This window comes from Aythya marila, assembly GCF_965140915.1.
Source record: "Aythya marila genome assembly, chromosome: 5".
Taxonomy (NCBI): Eukaryota; Metazoa; Chordata; class Aves; order Anseriformes; family Anatidae; genus Aythya; species Aythya marila.
In genome coordinates this window covers 31518439-31540753 of record NC_139046.1, presented here as the reverse complement: position 1 = coordinate 31540753, position 22315 = coordinate 31518439, and the positions used below count along the sequence as shown (strand labels likewise).

General features: G+C 41.9%; 1 protein-coding gene across 4 annotated transcripts in view; it reads left to right on the top strand.

Moving 5' to 3' along the window:
* CSTPP1 (centriolar satellite-associated tubulin polyglutamylase complex regulator 1) overlaps window positions 1-22315 on the top strand; it is a 93650-nt gene that overhangs the window by 48228 nt on the left and 23107 nt on the right. For all 4 annotated transcript variants that reach the window (XR_014317624.1, XM_082761821.1, XM_082761822.1 and 1 more), the window contains exons 4-5: window positions 15927-16011; window positions 21468-21553. Coding sequence is in view for 3 of the 4 variants with exons in the window: in XM_082761821.1 (XP_082617947.1) it covers window positions 15927-16011; window positions 21468-21553 (171 nt within the window). In the remaining variant the exon portion in view is untranslated. The remainder of the gene's footprint in view (window positions 1-15926; window positions 16012-21467; window positions 21554-22315) is intronic.

The window sequence follows — 22315 nt, the reverse complement described above, 5'->3', positions numbered from 1 at the left end:
CAAAAATACCCTGGTTGCAGGTATTTAGAGCCTCTCACTGAATTTTTGATACAGAAAGTATTAGAGAAGTCTAGCCCAGGGGTATTAATGAAATCCTCTGAGGCATCAGCCCCACCCTTTTCTCAGTTCATGGTTTTGTTCATCCCAAGCTGTCAGAAAACTTCTACTTTTTCCAAAAGTCCATTTATGTTACAGACAATGAAGCAGCATTTTCATCCTTTTTTTTTTTTTGTCTAACTTTCCCAAGTACGTTGTAATTTTCTGTACATAGTGAGAAGAGTTTGACTGAAACTATCCATGTTTTACCCAAACCATTGGTGTAGTAAAGCTGCTTGTCTTTAATATCTCTTTGCCCTTCTCAAGCTGTGAAAAAGGCCGTAGGGGAACCAAGAACTTTTGCCAAAAACCATTTAACCAAATGCCTAAACATATCCTCCAACCAAACTGGTAGTGCTCAGGCAGCAGCCTTGCTGTGAGTCAGACTGACAGTGCTTCTAGAACAATTCCAGTTCAGATGCTAAAACCCGGGGATGGATGATGAAAGCACCTCTGCCGACTGCGAGTCCATTAGAATAACAGAGCAAAGCACACCACTGCAGACAGGCAGGAGACTAACATTAATCAAGGTGTTCACCTGTATTTTGTATTGCAGCTTCCCCAAACAAACAAAACCACTGAAAGCATTAATCAAACTGCTACCATTGGTTCCTTCATCTTGACAGTAGCAGCTCAATTGAGAGCTGGTTAGCCTGAGGATTCTTGCTCTTTACTAAGTAATGCTATCTCCTGCACTCATCTTCTGAGCACATCCACTTGCATTAAAGTGCCTTCGTGTGGCAATACTTGAAAGCCTTCTTCAGAATTCTTTATGCCCTGTGTTTTGACTGAGCAATTTATATTAAAACCATTTCTGCTTCCCTTGCCTGTTCTCTCCCTTCCCTCTTCTTCCCCCTTTTTTTTCCTGAGTAACTAACTGTAGGGTGAGAAAGAAGCCGTTTTGCATTTCAGTACACTTAATGTAGCCAAGAGGTTTGTTCATTGCCGCTTTGTACTTTCAGGCAAACTAGAAAATTTAGATTAATAGGTTGTTTATTCTTTTGCGTGTTCCTCAAATCAAAGGCACTGGATTGCATTATTAAAGAAGTTTTGTGTGGCAGGCTTGGAACTGTCCTTACTGAGCGGTACATGAAGAAAAACGATTGCTTTTCATCCCCTTCTCATTATGCAGACTGGCACAGAAGCACAGTTAAATGCAGTATCGTGTACTATCACTTAAAGACCTTCCTTCTGTACAGCTGATTTTCAGCTCCAATATCATGGGATGCTTTAATGATCTGTCTTGGAACGGGAAAGGAAAACCCTAGAAATAGAAACACACATGTCTTCATATTTTAAAACTTAAGATATTCACCAATTTAATAAAGGGAGGTTTTGTTTAGAACACTAGTGACTGTCTGCCTCACAGTGCTCTCAGATTTCTTTGGGATTCCATGCATTTATTGTATGGGTTTTCATACAGTCTGGTAGCAGTGATGCACAATTAGGCTTTCAGTGATAATCTACCCACCCAAATCAATGAGGAAAATATTCAATGCTATTTTGAGATTACTGAAGTATCTAGCTAGCGTTGGGTAGCTGACCGAATGTGTGGTAGTGTTGCTGATGTTCTGTACCAAAAGGGCAGCAGTCTATCCCCAGGTTTCTGATTACATTAGGTGCCCTAATTCTGTTGGCATACTGTGACAGTTGAGTCTCTCTTGACCCAAAGCTTTGAAAGTGAAAAGGCTGGGGAGATGTAATTTAAGAAGAGAGAACAAGATTGTTTCTGTCTTGGGTAAGTAAACAAGAGGTAAGAAGTTCCTTTGCTGTATGGGTTCTACTTCAGCTATAGCTCATAGTTCTTAGTGGGAAAGTTCACAGTGAGAAAGGCAAATTAGCACATTCAGCACTGCAGTTCATCATCTTAGGAAAAGGAAAGACCTCTGTTTGTGTGTTACATCAATATTGTCAGGTGCACAGTGGGAAGTAAGCACTCACAGCTAGCAGACTGGATGAATTGTTGAACTTAAGTAACTCAGTGCATCTTTCTTCCTTAGTCTCCAACCTGATGCAGGGTGGAATAATTCTGATTTTCTTGTTGCATGTTTGGTTCCTGAGTTTGCTGTACCTTTGCCTAAGCAGAACCCAGAGTTTGGTCTGACTGAACCTTGCTGCCTGTACTTCCATCCTCTCTGAGGTAGTAATGCTAGCAATAGATGCTTCCAAGTCCTCTAGAGAAAAATGTTTAAAGAAAACTTTAGAGGCTTGTCTGTAAGGTCATCTTGCCATCTTCCACCTGAGGGTCAGGCAGAGTTCATGGAGTTCAGAGTGGCTCCAGCCACTTCTACATTTCACTTTTCATGTTTGTTTGCTTCTGTATCACAGATCACTGGCAGTCTTGGGTTTTCCCTGATAAGAAACCATCTTCTTTCTCCAAGTGATCCTAATCTACTTTGGGGAAATGGGAATGCTGGTGCTTTGGTTTTTTGTTTTATTTGTTTCCAGTCTCTGCAGATGGAAGTGGTGACCTGCAAGTGTACTAGTAACTGCTGTCCCAGGTTTTCAGGGGACGGTATCAACTTTGGTCTTTTCAAAAACGTTCAGTCACCTAGATGGTTCATTCATGCCCTATCTTCTATCGTCATTATACTTGCAGACCAAGATAGCCAAGTTCAAAAGGTGATTATAGATCTCTATTTATAATGTTACACATTAACTTTTAACCTATTATTAGGTGCCCCAAGCATGAATAACTAGATCACTGTATTCTTTTCTTGTATTCCCAAAAAAGGGGTGGAATTGTGACTGAATCCCAGACTTCCTATGGCACAGCAAGTGCTGTTTGCACTGTGACAGGTCTGTGACTCAGCTGAACATTGTCATTTTTTGGAGAAAATCAGGAATATTTTTATCTTTCTGCTTAATATTTCACCTACATTAATTTCACCCTTACATTCAATGATTTTTTCTACTCTAACTTTTGGATGTTTTTGAGCCAGGTGTGTCCATATGCTGATATGTCATTATCGCAAAGTACCAATCTTGTTTGTTACTGACCAGCAGTATTCACACTTAAAAAAAATAAAATACTGCATTCTCAAGGAAGTAGTTTTATACTGGAAAGACAAATAATAAATTAGACTTGCTTGTTTTACAGAGAATGAGTCTTATGTAGTCAAAACTCCTCTCTCCCTATCTCTATTTAATATCCGAAGGCAGAAACTGTCTGAGACCACAAATTCTGCTCATACATCTCCACATATTCCTGATATACCAGAAATTTCTAGTAGTTGTATAGCTTTCTTTGTGTTTATTAGTAGTTATAATAAAAAGCATTTTCATAGCTTCCTTTTAACATCTAGAATAGTTAAAATTTTCACTCAGACATTGAAATGAGAATCTAATCTGTCTAGCACTGAAAAGCTTTCAAATCTACACTGTATTCATGGGAAGACTGTAGAGTGGCACAGACAGCAGTTCAAAAAGAAAAGGAAATCAGAAGAAAGGCTCATTAAACTTCCAAATAATTCACTGATTTGTTATTTCAAACCTTAACTGAAAAGGAAGAAATGATGATTTTCCATGTGCTGTGACAGTGGATGCAGAACTGTGTCCTTCATTCAGCAGAAGTCTGTTCTGGTCACAGCTGTGTATACAGAGCTGGAAGTGAAAATGAGATGTGCACATAAAGGCTTTCAGTCTATTTCCCTTTGCAGCTCTCATCTGTTTGTTCTCTAGCAAACGCCAGAAGACATCCTCTTAAAAGGAAAGAGCAAAAGTAAATAGCGAGAAGATTTGCTTCTCCTGAAAAACATGTCATGTAAAGTGACTTTCCAAACATATCCCATATTAGCGAAGATAATTAGAAACCTTGAACTTCAGCGTTTTGTTTGTTGCCCACCAACATGGATCCTCCGGGGCCCTGTTCTTTCTGTCTGTTCCTGATTCCAGGAGCTTGTAAGTAAAGCCTTGGTTTGGCACTTGGAACCAGGTTCTCAAGTCCAGAGAGTCACTTCTGTATTTCTGTAATAAATGAGGAGCTGTTTCTTGTAACGTCTACCTGCTAAACATCTTGGAATTTTTTTTGGAGGTGGAATATTTTCAGCTTTCCTTTGGGACCATTAACTATATGTTAATAATTGTATTTAATCCTGAATCTTTTAAAAGCTAGCACTACTAGTTTCAGAGCCCTCGGTATTACATGTGGGTGTGGACCTGGAACAGCAAAGCCTGAAACAGATCCAGACAGGAGATAACTCATGTGAAAGACAACTGGAGGGATGGATGTTACCTTTAAATGTGGCATGGAAGTGAGAGGAATCCGAATCAATACGTGTATATAGCATCTTTATTATGAATTCTTTTACCATTCGCTTCACATAGAGCACTACTAAAATGCAGCTACATCTGATGTAGTGTCTTTAGATACAGTTCTTTTGCCAGAAACACCAGGAAGCAAATTTTTTCCCAACAAGACACCATGAAGAAACATTTATAATTGCATGGAGCAAACAGGACCTCAACTTTTAAGCTCTGCTTTGAAAGATCCGGCATATTTCCTTTGAGTCAAGAACATATGCTGAAATACATTACGTTTAAGTACTCCTTAATGCTATATTGCTGTATGATTTGCACCATCTGATTTTCAGACTTGTTCCATAAGTCTCACCATCAAATGGGAAAAGAAGGGCAAATGTTGCAGCAAATAAAAGGAACATGTGTTTTGTAAGTCTTTAATGGCTGGAGATGCTTAAAGAGCAGCTTTCATCTTGACTCCCACTCTGAGGGTTTATCATACTTGCATTTCCATGATGGTTTTTTTGCTGAACAGTCAGGATATTGTTGCACAAGAGACAAAAAAAAAATGTAAGAGCAAAACCACAAAGAGTACAGTTGTGTTAGAACAATGTAAGTGAGGATCCAGCTGCTAGTAAAGGTTAATATAGTGTTAGTATGGATGGCCTCTCTTACTGTTGTCATCAAATGGGTCAGTCAGCAGTAACTGGGGTACTAGGACTCCTGCAATTCTTTTTTTTTTTTTTCTTCCCAAATAAGGATAGCCCTACATCTCTTAAAAGTTCTGGTTTTGTTTCATCTTTGATTCTCTTCTCAGTAGCCTGCATTGCAGCAGCAGTCATACAGGAGTTTACACAGAGTATTGATCATGCTTCCTTTAGAAGAAATCACTTGTATATCATAACTGGTCACAAGCATTTGCTCGCTATGCTAAGCTATCACCACAATTCTGTTGAGCGATACTCCTTTTTATTGCTCCCTCCATAAAGATCTTCACACTGCCAGCTGAAGAGCCTCACCTTGTTATGAGGCTGAAAGAAGATTAAACAACTGAACTTTAGCTATTTTCAGTGTCTTCAAGCAAGAATTACAGTATGGATTTATCTCTACATTTGTCCTCCAGTAGATGGCCTTTGTTTTCTCTAGAAAATCCTGTGCAGCAACAAGAGTGTCCTTTTTCTTTTGCCAACAAGAGGCACTCTTTTGTCTAATTTCTTACACTTCCCTCATTACCATAATATATGCATACCATCAGTGTTAGGACATAATGCTGGAGAATTTAGGGCATTTGCTTGAACCTTCCTCCAGCAAAATAATCTTAATTTGTGGTTCATGGTAGATGGTCCATGGAAATGTATTACACCGTAAAATAGATGGTGTTTAAGTTAAATTTTGACAAAAATGCATGCTGTCCATGTGAAACTTCCTGGACTAATGGACATATGAAGAGTTTAGAACTTGTTGGGCTGAAATTTAAAGAACGACAAACAATTTCTATTTTTTTAGTGAATGTTTGTGATAAGTTCTTATTTTAAAATGTAGGGGAAATACAGATAAAATTCTCTCTTCTGTGTGTGGGGGGGGGGGCATACTGCTCACTAGAGTATTTAAGAGTTAAAATCAAGATTGAGGTTACAGACCCTTGGCCAAAAGCATACCCGTAAAAGGGGTGGTTGGATGCCTTGTTTCAGGTTGCTCCTAGCACATTCATTCTGCTCTGCATTCAGGCCAGTTCTGTACTGGTAGTCATTTATAATCATTAATCTAGCTCATTGTTATTGTAATGGGCTGCAAACACTCTCTGTGGAGCTTACATGCTCCACTGCCTTTCCTTCTAAATAACCAACTGGTGACTTCTTCTGTCTTGTCATTAACCGGCTAACCTTTCTCCAACCAGTTCTCTTATTGACTTGTTTAGTTTCAGGTTCATTTTCTTCTTAGGTTTTCACACTCAGAAAAGAGATCTAGTGTCAGAGTGTTCAAGAGCATTATACGTGACAGAAAAACATTGTCAAACCATGGCTTCATGTACTCCAGTGTTTGTTTCTATGAATAGAGGCTTTAACTGTTGACTCAGAAGCTCCTAAAAAAGAGTTCTTTCACACTGTTTCCCTCAGCATTATAATTAGTAAAAGAAAATTGGAGAAAACTAGCTAACAGTCTGGGTGCTTAGGATTGTACGGCATAGTTTGTGGAAAACCCTATATATAAATGTACTGTGCAGTGCAGCCAAAGAATGGCCAGGACTGTGAATGGCTTCTGGTTCTTGGTAGGTTCATGTTTAAGTCAAGATGTTGACCCAGGTGGACACAAGTTTACAGAGAAAGATGTGCCAGACCATTCAGTGCTTTGTGGATCACAGCTAGCTTCATCCACAGCGAGTTGGCTGCTTTGCATAATGGCATTCTAAATTATGCTGAAATGTTTTGTCAGCCTTCCGTAGGGTGCTTGTAGCAACTGCATTGTTCCCTGAAAGCCTCTTCTGAAACAGTAGATAAAAGTCCAAAACATTCCAGCTTCACTCATTGTTCTGGGGAAATTGTTGACCGTTGCACTTCATGCTTTGTATGTCCCATGTGGAGTCTGAAACGCTTGGGAAATTCAGTGTGTTTGAAATACTTGATTCTACTGGAACTGGTTCACCAGAACCTTTTGTTGGTGTTTCCTGGAAAGGTCAGGCTAGAAAGAAACTGTAAGTCAAGGAGTTCTTTGACCTGAAATTGTTACAGCACTCTGCAGCATTTCCAGAGTTCATCGTACGTCCTTTCTTTCCTCTTTCTAGGACAATGCCATAGCTTTTCTTCTGCTCCCAGACCCTCTGTGCATGACACAGATGAGCTGTCTGCCAGCCAACTACTCCTTAGGGCTCCCAAAACAGAAAGAAAATAGCAGGCAGTGACAGAAGACTCTGTGCCTCTCCTTGGCCATGGTCCTATTACTGTCACAAGACCTAGTGTGTATCTGAGGGGGTTGTACGTAAGGTCCTGTGTTGCATGAGATGCAGCTGCATACCACCTGCCCTTTGCTCTACCCTTCTCGTGATGTGTAGCTCTGAATTCTTTAGTTGTTTTGAAGATCTTAAGCTTAATGACAACTTGTTTTCTTGAATCGAGCCTGAGCCACATCTTGCCTAAAGATTACTGATGCTGTTTGAGAGCTCGGGGAAATGTTGCTGGTCCCCTCCAGTGAAGTGTTGCCGGCATTCCTGTAGCTCACTATGAAGATTGCTGTGGGTCCCGTTTCAAGTGGTTGAGCAGTCTGCCCCCCAGATGGCCAGAACTCCTACGGGAATGTTTGCTCCTTATTGTTTACACAACCACTTAGCTCTGGCATTGGATTGATTATTTGCTCAATGAGAGACTGAAAGCTCCTCAAAGTGAGGAAAATCAACTGGTGAACAAGAGTGAAGCAGTCTCTCTCTCTTAAGTCACCTATCCTTTGGAAGATCTGCTAGCTGCATCTTCAGGGACATGAGGGTGAAATGAAAAAAATGGTTTCGTAGATGGCACACAAAGAATGTCAAATGTCACAATGTTTTAGTTTTAAATTAATCTCACTCTGTAATTATACCTTATTTCTGATTTTCCAGTTTATCTGTATTAAGAGCCAGTCCTGTTTTGTTTTGTATTTGCTATATGTATATTTGGTGGATTAAAGTACTTACTATTATCTGGTGTTGTTTCCCTTGTAGGTACCTACAGGCTGAGGATTACCAGGGGTAATTTCTGCTTGGTCACAGCTTTACAGTTACCCAAGCATATACAGCGTATTTATTATCACACTCAACTTCAGATGTTAGGGTATGCTTAACATTTCTTACTTGGCTTTTTAATGCCTCTAAATATGATGGAAAGCCATAAATTTTTATACTGTAGTCCACCAAACCAGCTTCAGGCATATGTCCTTTGAAGGAGGCTAAATGTCCTTTTGGATCATACTCAAAGAGCTGAGCGTATCTTTAGGATTATCCATGCTTCTGAATATACACAGAAATATCTTTGCAAACATGAAAGAAGGCTGCATGGAGAAAATTGGAAGTCTATGCAGCAAATAAAGTTTTATATACTATTTGTTTGCTGTAGTCAGCAATAGATTGAGAAATTTAAACCATCCCTTTTTGTTTGTTGTCTTCTATCTTCTACTTCTGAAAATACTGTCAGAAGTAGTGGTCACATCTTCTTTCTTATTATTTGCTGTTCTTGCACTTCAAGAACTCTGAATTCTTTAAAATTCAGCTTCATTTGAAGTCCCAGCCTATAGCTAAAACACAAAATGGAAGAGTTAGCATTGCCTTTAATATTTCATCGGGTTTTAGGCTTAGGGTTCCCAAAGTCGGTGGAAAGTTCATTCTTGAGTTATGTTTCAAACTGTCTGTGGGTTCAGGGATGCCACACTGATGATGGCTAAACTCTTCCACTGTTGGAATGTTTTCTTTACAACCATGAGAGCTGAGAACATTTTTTGTTTCTAATGAAAGTTTAAATTCTTCAGTTTCTGGATGTGCCATGCTAGCCACATAAGTATGCCACATGATAGCTTTGGACTGTACCTTTGGCACAGCTCATCCTGCCCTGACTAACAGTCGCTCTAAGTAATTCTGCCACATGAAATGTTTCATACTGCAGGATAATTACAGGGAATTTGAAAGGGACTAGAGGATGATTGAAAGTTTGCATAAACAGCAAGATTCTGGATTTTGGGGATAGAACTGGAGCAGTTCTATAGAGATTCGTGTCTTGTTTTTGTTAATCTGGCAAGTGGCTTATTGATAAAAGGGCTCAAGATCAAGGGACAGAAAAATAATTGCACTGTTTAGAGGATTTTATTTAAAAAAATATTCTTTAACTCACTCAAAATGTGGTGCTACTGGAGCTTTGCCCATAGTGAGACAGCTGTGAGTTTACTGTTCATATGAACTGTTCAGGTTCCCTTCAGGACTAATGCTTTCATTCTTTATTTCAGCTGCAGCTGAATCTTTTCCTTCTTACCTGAGTGCCTTCAAACTAGCTTTCTGCTCAAGCACGGTGCTAATCCTCTCGAACTGTTCTCTCTTTCAGCACTCCCCCAACAAATCTTTTTAGGTCAGTCTGCTTTAGCTCTCCACTATATTTGTCCCGAGTCTGACACAGGTTGTTCCAGGCAAATCTCACTACATCTCTGTCACTCTTTTCTTCTTTTTCACATCCAAAGCTGGGTCTTTCTACCTCTTGCCATCAGGAGTCACCTAAATATACTACTGCTCGCAGCTGTGCTCCAAAACACCTTGTGAAGGCTAGCTGCCTGCAGCAGCTCTCTCACATCTGGTTCTGGCAGGATTTTGCAAATGCTCTCAGGTCAGTAGAGGCAATCCAGCATGCACTCAGTGCTTCAAGTACCCTTTGGGAAGAATCCACCCACAGAGCCAAACTTTAGCAACTGAATTCTTCAGTTATCCTGCTTGCCTCTGCTGTTGTGTCAGGCACAAATCTTCCACGGTCCTGAGTCTTCCTGAGGATGCCCTGGGATCCTTTCTGGAAGGACCTAAATGGTATCTGTGGAAAGAGCAGATGGGATTCATGAGTTGTCTGCTTGGATATAGTAAGGATGCCAGAATTTGAGTCTCAAGAGTGTCTGATAGCAGAGTGTTAACAAACTGTCTTAGCAGTGTAATGCAAATTCAGCCAGCTGACCCAAACCTACTTTTGATTACAAGGATCATTAATCCTATGACAATAGGATTGCATATCCTGGGCTTATGAATTAAAACACCTTAAGCAGGGAATTACCTGAGCCTGTCTAGGTTTATCTCTGCTGAAAAGGGGAGGTCCTGCTCTCCCTCTACCTTCTCTCTTCCCTGCACCTCTCCACAGCTTACTTTGCACAAACTTTCATCACATGTTTTTGAGAGTCAGTTCAATTCACTGGCCCAGGGGAAAAGTTGAATTTTCTCCTAAAGGGTCTGCTGAGCTGCAGAGCTGGTACCAGGGGTCGTTCACAACCATGTGGCCAGCTGCAAGAAGGGGAAAGGGAAAAAGGGTAGAGGGGACCCTTTCAGTAAGAGGAAGGTTTTAAACTGTCTTAGCTGCTTCTTGACCTGCACCATTAGGAAGGCAGAGGTAATGCATCCAGTTATTAAAACTAGTCCTTTAAAGCTTCATGTCCAAAATTCCATGTAAAGCACAGGATCTTGTGTTGATCCGTGAAACAGATCTGACCATTGCACTCTATAAAATATTTGCTAGAAACCTTCCTTAGGGGGAAGCTGGTTTTGAGCTAACCTGGCAGAAATCTTTGGCTTCAGTACATTTTCCTGTCACTTAAAAGTAACTCTTAAGTCTCTGTGAGTTTTCTTTTGATTTTCTCTGCTCTTAGGACTATTTTCTAACTTGCTTGAAAAATAAAGAAAACAAGTTTTTAAAATAAGACAAATGCAAGTTCTGGATATGGTTTCTGTTTATTTTATATCTCTTCTTGTCATTAAAAAAAAATTAGTCAAAGAAACAGTACTTGAATGCTTTTATTTTCTTTAAAATTCTTATTAATTCTTCGAGTTACAGGAACAGATCTTTTTCATGATAATTCATAAAATCTCTCAATGTCAAATTTTATAAATGATTAATAAGGAAGGATTTTTTTTTTATTAAGCTTAAAGTTTTATGAGGAAGAAAGGAAAGAATGTTTGCATTCCTTTTCCTTGAGTTCTCGGTTTTCTGTTTGTTATTAGTGCTAGATGTATGGAGAGGTAAGGAAATGAGGCTATCGGTATCCTGAGAGTGAGACGTGCAGAGTGCAGCCTATTGGTCAAATGAGAGTTGTGAAGTTGCAGTATTATCAGTAGATGTGTTTATTTATTTATTTATTTGTAAGATTGCAGCTCCTATAGGCAGCACAAGAACACCTAGACTTTTATTTTTAGAGGCTTTGTTTTCATTCTTTACAAGGTTACGAGACTGCACAGATATGGAGAGAATCCGAAGAATGTGATATTTGTACCAGAAATCCTAAAAATCTAAAGGCCGAGAAAGACTCTCCCAGCATTTAAAATTACATTTGATTATTTATTAGGCTGTTCTGTTATATTTCTAGGAGGCTGATTTACAGCTCTCTGACTTTATGGCTCTTGAATGACGTCGTGACTGTGGCAGAAAAGCAGTCTGTGGAAATTTTGTGTCCTACCGTAATCCAGAGGGGAAGGCTACATTGCTCAGCGCTCCAGCCTGTTCGGGTAGTTGTATGTGAAATACGATGGGAATAAGGAACTTCAATTTATATTCATCAAGGAAATCCTCCAGTTTCTGGGGAGTTACTAATATGGCTTTTTGGGTCAGATTTCATACACCAACTGCGATAAATATTCTTTTACTGCTTTTGGCATATTTATAGCTGTCATAGTGTTGTGACAGCACTGTAGATAGCTACCCTTTGTGCCGAAAGCAGCCTAGATATAGCAGCAATGACTGCACTTCAAGCTAAGTCCTAAATATTTATTGGCTTCCTGGGTTGATTTTACAGCCTTCACTGAGCTCCAGGCTTCTGTGACTGGGCTGCTGTCAGTAGGAAAGAACTGGTTTAAGGATGGCTCAGGTGTGTGTGTGCTGCACTCTGTTCAGGACACTGATAACAGCATAAACGCGTCATTTAGCATTCCTCAGGTCTGCATCAGTTTGCGTTAGGTGCTGCCTGTCAGCTACACACACACAGCAAAGGAAGGGGGTAAAAAGAGCCTATGTTTTAAAAGCCAGGGAAATATGAAGTGGCTGCCTCCATATTTCTCAACTGTGGGGCCATTTTTGTCCAGAAAGCAGTGTTTGTGTTCCACAACTATACCACATGGACAAAAACCCTTTTCCCCTGTGTCTCTGAAATGTAAGGATGAGTCTGCCCCAGGCACTGAAGGCCAATAAACTAATCATGGGCAGTAAGAGGTGGTAGGGAACAGCCTGCGTTTTCCTAGTAGCACAGGAGCAGCAGGCTGGGCAGGAGTTTGAAGACCAGCACAGCAAAAATTGAGATTAAACAGTTGAGCTTCCTCTGCAACTTCAGCCATACCCATTTACTTTTTCCTCTACTTTTTCTGTTAAGCCTCCCAGCTCCTCCTTAGTGGACTGCTGTTTTAAAATCACTCTGGAGTTTCTTGATTAGCTGTTTTACAGGAGAAGAGCAAAGCATTATTTTCAGCTGTAAATGAACACGATTAACATGCAGATTGCAATCAGTCTCTCTCCATCCTTAAGCACACGGTATGACCAAGTTTGTTCCACTGCGAGAGCGTGGTAGAGTGCTTATAGCTCGCTGCCCTATGCTATGGGGTCAGATTTAAACTCTGTGATTTGCTTCATTTGTTACTGGAACTTGAGATGCAGTAATTTGTGGTAGCAACCAAAGTAGCAGTTGTGGATTCCAGTTTTCACTCATTCTGACCGGTACCTTCCTCCTTTTCTTTCTTTCTTCATCATGCAGCATTGAACACTATTTACTCAGCTGTGGCCTGGAGACAGGAAGGAGCGATGTGGTCATGCACCAAAACTGCCCTTGTTTATTCCAAGCAGCTCTTGGCAGACAATATGGTGCATGGGCAAATGTAATTTTCTGCATGGGCTTCATTGACCTTGCCGTAGGGAATAGGAAAACAGCCATCACAGCAAACTGTAGACACCTCCTAAGGTCTGCGGTGATCCCCCTTCCTGTGTAATAGGTACCCATCCATAGTCTGAGAAATTGATATGATTTATTGGTCGGATGCCTGGGGTGTCTACGGGCTGAGCTGCGTTCTGGGCTGAAAGAGCCTGCCTGCGTGCTGGATGACTCAGCTGAGGGTGCCCTCGCTCCAGGCACAAGCAGCGAGAAGGAAGGAGTAAAGAATGAGCTGCTTTCTTTACAGCAGGAACTTCTCTGCACCGCTTCAGCTCTGCGTGCAGTTCCCATCTAAACAGACCGCTTGCTCAAAGACTCAAACTGCAATTAGTGAATTCACGTGTGCTGAGAATACACATCACCTGCTGATGTGCTGGCTGGAGAGGTCTCTGACGCCCTTTCCCAAGGTCCTTTTGAGCAGACTTGTGCTTTAGCTGGATGTTGCTTTGTGGTTTTGTGATGGAGGAGTGAGGATGATGCCTTGACTCAGTGCAAAGGGAAAGGAGAAAAAGACCTCATAAATGATTATTAAGTTTTAAAAATACGTTAATTCCAGCAAGGGAGAGATCTCTATGCCTCAGAACTAATGCTTGCTTAGGGCCCAGTTACTCTTTTAAGATGCTTTTATCTAGAAGCCTCAGAGACTGTAAGGATGCATAAACAGGAATTTGAACTTAAGCAACCCAGAAATGTAAACTGAGCATTGGGTAAAGCTTCCAAATGGTGTGACTCCTTGAGGACCAATGTGTAAGCTTTTTAGAAAAAGATCAAGATTTTAATGCTCAGCATTATTCAAAGCTAGATTTAGAAAGCCTTCAAGAGTAGCTGTTAGAGGCCCATGCCATTCTCTTCAATTATAACAAAGTGTCTGTTTCTAAAGAGCCTTTTTATGTCCAGCTTCTCTGGTTTCCCTAACCTGCTCCATGTGCTGAGCTAGTTGAGGATGATTTCATGAAGCTTGCATGTACCCTAACTGCTCGGATTGCTTCTTTAAGAACTTAGGACCAAAATCTTTACTGCTATAAATGAATGTTGGATTAACAAAATAACTGAGAAGAGTCTTTTTTTCTCCATGTTGTTTCACGAAATAGAAATAGTTGGCTGAAAAATTGCAAGTAGCAACTTCCAAGCTCAGATATATGCTGACATATATGCAAGCATCTGCAATGAAGGGCAGCCTCTGAACTGTGCTTAAGTAAGAAATGACAATAGAAAAATGTTACAGTGCCCTCCATATTCTCTGAGACATCTGCCATTTCAGCGCAGTCACAGAAATTGAATTCAGCTCAGTGTTCCTATCTGGGAAGAAGAGAGATTCTGATGTACTTACCCCTATAGCAGAATAGGATGCACAGATCCCAGCAGTGCTGTTGCAGTTCAGCACAGACTGGGACCTCCTTCTGTTACAGCAGATTTCTGGCTGCAGAGTTGGCTTTTCCAGACAGTGCATTTTTTTTTTTTTTCTACTCATTATTCAAAATAATCTCTTCATAGCATGACCCTAAATCTAAGGTGCTTTGTGAGATAGAATGTCCTCCTGAGAGCAGTGCAAAGTATGGAATTCTAGACAGCATCCATAATGGATGTTGAAGAGCCTGATGACAGTGTTTTTCAGCTCTAGAGTTTCCTGAACAGAAGAGAGAAGTATTAGATCTTTCATTTTTTTCCCCCACCTCCCTTGCTAGTAATGTAGGCAAAGGAAAAGTCTGTAGCCTGATTTTGATGACAGTCATCCTGCAATGTTTCAGTAGTCAGCATTGAAAACGTTACTTTGGCTGGGCTGGATGTCACAGCGAAATGTCCTTTGCTACTGAATATCTGCCTCTTGAAACAGACAGAAGTGTAGCATTCTCTCTCCTAGTTTTGTGGAACTATCATGCTTTGAGATATGAAGAAGTCGTGGCTATCACCTGGAACGAGGTTGATTATTTGGATGGGAGTTTCAGGGCTAAGGAAGGCTAAGACGTGTCCGTGGTAACAGACCTGATGTTCTGTACCTCAGCCCTAGTGCCTGTGCCCTTTGGATTCCCTCCCTGACTACTGCTTGGCTCTACTTCCACCCCTGGCTCTTTCTTCCATACTTGACATTCTTCTGTATATAGAAGTACTGCAAAATTGCTGCTGTTCAGCTAGTCATCTCCGTAAGCCCAGTCCACAGGCTTTTGGACTGTGAACATACAATCATGTAGGGCTTTTTGACATCAGTATGTTTCCATTCCCTTGGGATCCTATAAAGTTCCCTAAGATTCACCTCTATGACTCCTGCTGAACCACAGAGAGCTTTCTTGACCAGTCTTGCACAAAGCAGCTCCCTAAAACATGAATCATTTGATTGCTTTTCTTGTGTTTTTTGGATCTTTGTTCTGTGCTTCCTATAATAGAGTGACCAGATTCGTACACGTTATTCCAGAAGAGACCGTCCAGCTGCCTTACCGAATGCCAAAGTAATAACGTCTGTGGTTTATACACTGTAGCCTTCCATATACAACCCCAAAACCTTGTTTGCCTTTGTTACTGCTGCCAGATGTTCTGTGGACGGTTTTCAGGCTCATTGTGGTGAATGTCGCCATGCCAGTGAATTTCAGCAAATTTAAGCAACTTTGAAATGATTCTTTTTTCCACATGGTTATATTCAAGTCAAACCAAACCGTGTTGTCACTTGAAACTGCCCAGTTTTGGTTACCTCTTTTTCACACTGAATCACCGCTACCTGTTACCGGTTTCTCTGAGGGAATCTCTTCAGGAGCATTTCCCCTTCATCAGGCCCCTTTCCGATTGCCTGGGTCACTGGCAACTCCTATCTGCAGAGCCCAGTTCTGAGGGCCTGGGGAATAAGGCTAGCAGTTTTGGTGTCAGAAGTATCCAGTCTGCTTGAATTGAGAAGAGAAGAGAGCTTGATTTCTTTCCTAGAAATGAAACAAGGGGAGGGAACAACCTGTAAGAGAATTCTGATGTTCTCACCTCTCTTTTTCTTGCAGATTTGCTGACAGCACAGGAATACCACTGCCTGCTGCAGCTGCTCTGCCCTGACTTCCCAATGGAACTCACCCAGAAAGCAGCAAGGTTGGTCCTCATCGATTCTTTTAAGGCAAGATCAGCCCTACACACATGGACTTAGGAACTAGATCTGTGGGTAAAGATATGAACAGGGACCTCCAGCTTTTAAGATTCTGGGGAAAAGCCATGTCATGATTTGAGATTAAGAACAGAGTGTCTTTTTTCTAGCAATGAGAAAGAATGTGTATTTATGGTATACAAGGACTGAAATCTCAGCGCAGAATGCTGCTGTCATCTCTAAATTCAGCAGATGAGTTGCATATCAAAAATGTTAGTCAAAGTGGTTTTAACTGATACCATTTTAAACTCTATTTAAAATAGTTTACCATTTTAAAAATGTGTTCCTTCCCCTCCACCCTCCCCAGTTTCCTATGCTTGATCACATGTAAAAAAGGTACTAAACTCTGAAGGATTGTTTTAAAGTACTGTAGCTAAGAACATGGTACCTAATTTGTTTGAAATTTTGTTTTAATCTAGACAAGGCCTAAAGCAGATAGATGGCTCAGGGCACTGATAAGGTGATACGGGATTTTTTTGCTGTTAGTGCTTGCTGGTTCCAGTCCAGCCCAGGCAGTTGATTATTAACTATCTGATAGTGAAAATGTAATAAGGTATATACATCTGTTGGGGTAGGGGGTCAGTTCAGATCTCAGTAGGAGCACACACACGTATACATAATCACAGCAAGATTACTAAGTACTTTCATTCCTAGCCATGTCAGTAGAGGGGGCATGGAAATTAAAGGCTTTTCATATATATAATGCTATATAGATATAGCATTGGAAACAGAATCCCGGCATGTGATCAGGATGATAGCTGCTGCCTGTGTTGCTCATGGCCTGCATAATGAAGAGGTCCTCATTTTCTGTCTTTGATGCTGAAGAAAGATAACAGAATGAGAGTCCCTTGAAAAGTGTATTAAGAAAAGAGAATGAAAAAATGTTATCCATCTGCTAGCACTTCCACTTGGCTGATTCTCTGAATTCTTCCCAGGCTTCTCTGTTCTGCTCTCCGAACTGAACCGCAGTTAAAGCTGTGTTGCTTCAATTAATACTAAAAGAGGAGCGCTACCATTCCCTCTAACTCATCAGCGGGCCTTCTGGGCTCTGCGGAGTACAGTTGCTTGGCCCCCAATGCCGGGCTAAGAAAGAATGCTGACCCTGTAGCAGGGATCTAGCCGCTGCTTCCTTTCATGGAGGTACTGCAGCTCCAGTCCGATGTGCGGGTGTGCATTTCAGAGAGCTCCAGCTGAGCGGAGCAGGAATTTTTGATGGTGCATGAAAGGAGTCTTCAGCGTATCTACACATGTTATGATGTTTGTGTCAAGGAATTTAATCCACAAGGCTGTTGTAAACTAGAGGCCCCATTCAGGGGCCTGCTGCGCTGTTGTGCGTGTGCCTTAGAGACAGACAAGCCAGCTTTGGGAGCAGGTGTTAGAGAGAAATGAGATCTCTGTCTGAGGCACCCCGGCTCAGGTGGGGATGACCTCACTCTTGCTGTTGGCTGGCCAGAGATTTACTTAAACATTGCTGTTCCTCTGTTACAAGATAATCTGGTTGAGCAATTTTAATAAAACTCATCATGTTTCTCAAACATCTTTCTCATTGCTTCTAGCTGCTGCTCTCTCTCACTCGTTTTCCTTTTTCTTGCCCCGTGCTGCTGCTTATTCTGGTTCCCACTTCCTAATGTCCTCCTCGGTTCCTCCAGTCGGGAAGGTGAGCCCTGCAGGCTGCCTTCCAGCACTGCTTGCTTACATCCTTGCGGAGCAGGAACGGCACACGCAGACCTGCTGACATCGCTCCTCCTTCTGTCCACACACCCCCAGCAACTTTGGTGCTGATTTGCCTTGGGACAGGAATTAAGTGCAGTGGTGGCAGTAGCCCCAGCGTTTGCTGGTACAGCCAGGAGCCGTGTAATTGTTGGAGCAGTCGCAGTTGCGGTCCCAGCGCTGCCTGGCTGAGATGAGCTCAGAGCACAGGGCTCTCCTCTTGCCCACGAGCTGTTGCTACGCGCTGATAACAAACACTGGACGCGAACAGGACCTGGAAATGTCAGAGCAGAACAGAGGCTACAACAATATAGGTTTTATTAGCATTACACCAGAGACCTCCATCTGTCTGTTCCTGGTGCCACACAAATGCAGGGGTCATAACCCCCTAAAAAACCCAAGCTATAAGTGAGATTTCTTGGACTTTTTTTTCCCCTTCAAAGGGCCATAGGCATTAGCAGATTAAAGATCTTAATCTACAGGGATACCTTTGATCTTCAGAGGCACCTTCTGGCTTTCTGAATCTTGAAATTGCGACAGGGCAGAAAAGGAAGGGATTTTCAGGTTTGGTGCTGGGATCTCAGGACCTGTACCTGAGCACTGACTCCTCTCCTGTAACAGAAACCCACAGAGCTCACTGCCTGCATTACAGCAGTGGGAACCAAGTAGCTCACAGGTCCCATGCTGTTTTATGCAATATGGGAGCTCACGCTGCACGGGTCACTGCTAATAGAAGTGTAAAAGATTGCCTGAGAGTGCAGATCTTGCTCTTTTTGCATGTTCCATTTATTTTTGCCTCTGTGTATCAGCAAACTAACCACGTCCCTGAAGACCCATTTGAGCCAGCCTGGCCTTAAGACACACAGTGTCAGTTAGCCCTTAATGGTAGCGGGGAACAGTAAAAGTCCTTTCAACTTGCCTGCTCTAGAGTTTGTCCTGGGGACATCCTGTCTAGTCTGGGTTTCCGAGATTTTCACCACAGTCAGCAGATGATAAAGTTCCCCCACTGGCACAATAGCAAGGCTTCCCTGTCAGCCAAACCCGCCTGAACCCTGAAAGACCACTACACCCTTACCAGAGTCCCTGAAATGGAGGCATCTTTCTTACATCCTTTCCAGAGTTTCTCCTTAATTTTCATTATTCATTAAGTGCTGACTACTAACCTCGTAAATAAGTCTGTGCCCCTAAGGGCTTAAAATCTAATTTGAACAAGAGTGAATAAAGCAACTGTTGAAATCTCAGCTACCTGATGAACTCTTTTGAGTTCCAGTTCAGACTTTTCAGATTTCATCCTCAGTTTAGCTCCTGCTGGCTAGGTTACAGACCAGCAATGGCTGGGATTCTCTCGCTGCCAGATACTTCAGGGAAGATGTACAGATATGTTGCATGTGATGCTCTCTCAGCTTCCCTGGCTGCGCAGTCAGCTGGCTATGTGGGGGAATAGCCAGCTGCAGTCAATCTCCTCATAAATGATTGTATTGGATTTAAAGACTTCTCAACATTTCCGGAGTGCAGGCTCCTGGGCCAAGTGGAGTCAGTAACCCAGCACCAGAGTGCACCTGCTTCTATTTAGACGCTCCTCCGTTACATATGTGCTGTGCAGCCCTCCTTAGAGGCTCCTTGCTGGCTCTAACAGCAAGAAATATTAAATTCTCAGACCTCTGCCCACTTCCCGATGCTCTTCTGTAAGTAGCAGAGCGGGACTTCCTGCTGCAGGGCACACCCATCGACCATAGCTTTAGATTTAAAACAAGTGAAATTAGTTGATTGTTGTGAGGGTGATGTAATATTTTCTCTCCACAAAATAAATATGTAAAAAAATCTCTCCAGTATTGTTCTCCTGTTTCTCCAGGATGAAGAAATGCACTGGTAAAAGCTTTGGAGCTCGTGCTTTGAGGGTATCTGGGAGACAGACCATTATTTCAAAGGAGGGAGTGCAGCTTCTCAGTGATGTGGCCCATAGCATTTCCAGTGCTTAAAGAGTGGTTGGAAATGCCAGTAGCTGAGCAATATTGCCTGAGAGATGAGGATGCTCTGCCTGCCAGCTTCAAAGCTATTTCCTTGATGTGGCCACTGACAATCTTAGTAACATGCTTATTAGTGAGAATTAAGCACTGAAGCTACTGCTTCTTTAGACAGGAGGAGGAGGCTTCTGGAACATAATAAATAAATCAGAAGCACTTTGACATCTTCAAAGGGTTTTGTTTTAAATACTGGCTTTTCTCCTGGGGACCCTCTTAGCCCCAGTCTTTCTTCTTTGAGATAATTAATTCAAGCTGCTCTGCATGTTTGATTTTGCCACAGTGAACAGAACTGGTCTGAGTGGCGGGGAAGTAAGCCTCTTGCAAGATCCTCTAACTCTTCTAGGACAGCCTCCCACACAGCTCCCTGGAGTATTTTACACGAGACATAGCAGTGTTTCCCCAGCAGTGTGTTCAGACCATTGATGCTGCAGGAGTTGGTCTGAGGACAGCATTTGGCCCTGCGTTCAGAAGTGTCCTAGTAGATGGCCCACACTTTGGCTGTAGTGAACTGCTAATCCTCCTTGTGTGATATCCCAGATACTGACCATACAGGGTCAGTAGACCTGTTTCTGCTTAAAGCTGCATGGTGGTCCAGAAAACACACAGCTGAAAGGAAGCACCAGCCACCTTTCTTTAACATCCTCTGAGTACTGTTTTTTTTTTTTCCTGTCAAAGTGCTGTGTTTCCTTCTGCTTTCTGGTCTAAGTTATCGCTGATCAGCTCAAGTTTCCTAATCCCTGGTAGTGACCAGAGCATTGTTTTCATTTTTATTTTTATATTTCTTGCCCTAACTACTTAGTTCTGAAATCCAGCGTTTTTTTCCCAAAAGGAGGAGGTGGAGTTTGCTATCCCTTGTACTTCATCTCTGTGGCCTATTGCTGATATTTTATGTATTCCTAAAGTATGATTCAAAATAAGGATACATGTAACTCCCTAGATGCACCTGGGGTTTAGCAGAGAGAAAGAAGACATTGTCCCTTGTCCAGGAAGTCTTCAGTCTCTATGAAATTTGACCTGATAATATATGAAAAGGGACTGATCCATGAGAAAGGGAGGATAGGATGTTTATGGTGAGTAATTTTAAAGCTGATTGTTGATGCAGAAGAGACATCGTGTTATTTCCTCTGTAGTCAGGTGGAGTTGGGCCATAGGTTGGAATTTAACGGCTATTATTATACTTATGAATGTGGAAATAGCCTAGTTCAATAAAATCTGGTGTACAGAAGAATAGCACAAGTCTCATTCTGCTTACACCAGTTTTATAATCGTGTAACTGCCTGGCCTGTAGCAAATTTACTCTTTATACAGCCATGCGAACCAGCCTAGTAGTTTTACTGCCAATGTTCATTCCAGCACATCCCCCAGGCCTGAATGCTTAACGTTCATCTTGCTCTGGTCACACTGAAGCTAGTGCATGATAGCACTGATACTCAGGATCTTCTCCTCACCCCAGGTTCTCAAGCTGCTTTCATTTGATATTAGGGTGCCCTCATCCACGCACTGGTGGGTGTTCCCATTGCTCTCTCCTAACCTCTTACCCTGGGCCAAGCCACTAGCAGTTCTCAGTTGCATGTAGCTGCCTAGCTGTGCTTTCTCTGGATCTGGGGTTCCTGCTTGAAGGCTTTAATCCTTTTGGAGATGCCAAACCGTTTCTCTCATCTTATTCCTAGGATTGTGCTGATGGATGATGCTATGGATTGCCTGATGTCTTTTTCTGATTTCCTCTTTGCTTTCCAGATCCAATTCTACTACTCAGGTAAATACTGGGAAGCTGCTGGTTTCACCCTCTGGCATATCATTACAGCCTTACAGCTCTTCTATCCCTGCAGTTTTTTCAGCCTTGTAAGGACACGCATGGGTTTTCACAGAGAATATATAGCTAATGGAACCCATCAATAAAAGCTGTCACTGATGCCAATAGATTAGAAGGCTTCATAAGGAGGTTCCAAATGTTTATGAATAACAAGATACCTGTAATAGCTATGGCTTATGCATGTATTTGTCTTAGCCCTGAGACATAAATTTCAAGCTTTGTCTAGTGTATGTTAGCACCTAACAGTTAACTTTTACTAATATTTTTGTTCTGTAATTCTGCAATACAGCATTTCTGCCTCTAAAGTAGTGGCCCCTGCTGGAGACAGGATCAGAACAGCCCAGAGCAAGCCTAACCCAATGTTCTGACCCCAACAGGGATTGGGAGCTGGTGCCTCAAAAAAAAAAAAAAAAAAAAAAAGGAACTTGGCAAATTCATCCAATTCTTACCCCTAATACTCATCCAACTACAAGCTGTTTTCAGCTCAAAATGTTTCTGAAATGCGTATAGTTTCTACAGGTTTAGAAACACTCAGGGGATTCCTCTCCCAAGGAATTTTCCAGTGTCCCCTTGAAATCACATCAACATTTCACCTCCACAACTCTCCTTGGCAAGGAGTTGCATGGGTCTGCCACCTGTTCCACGAAGATCCACCTCTCATTTGATTTGAGAGCCCCTAGTTGGAAGGGAAAACGAACAGTTAAT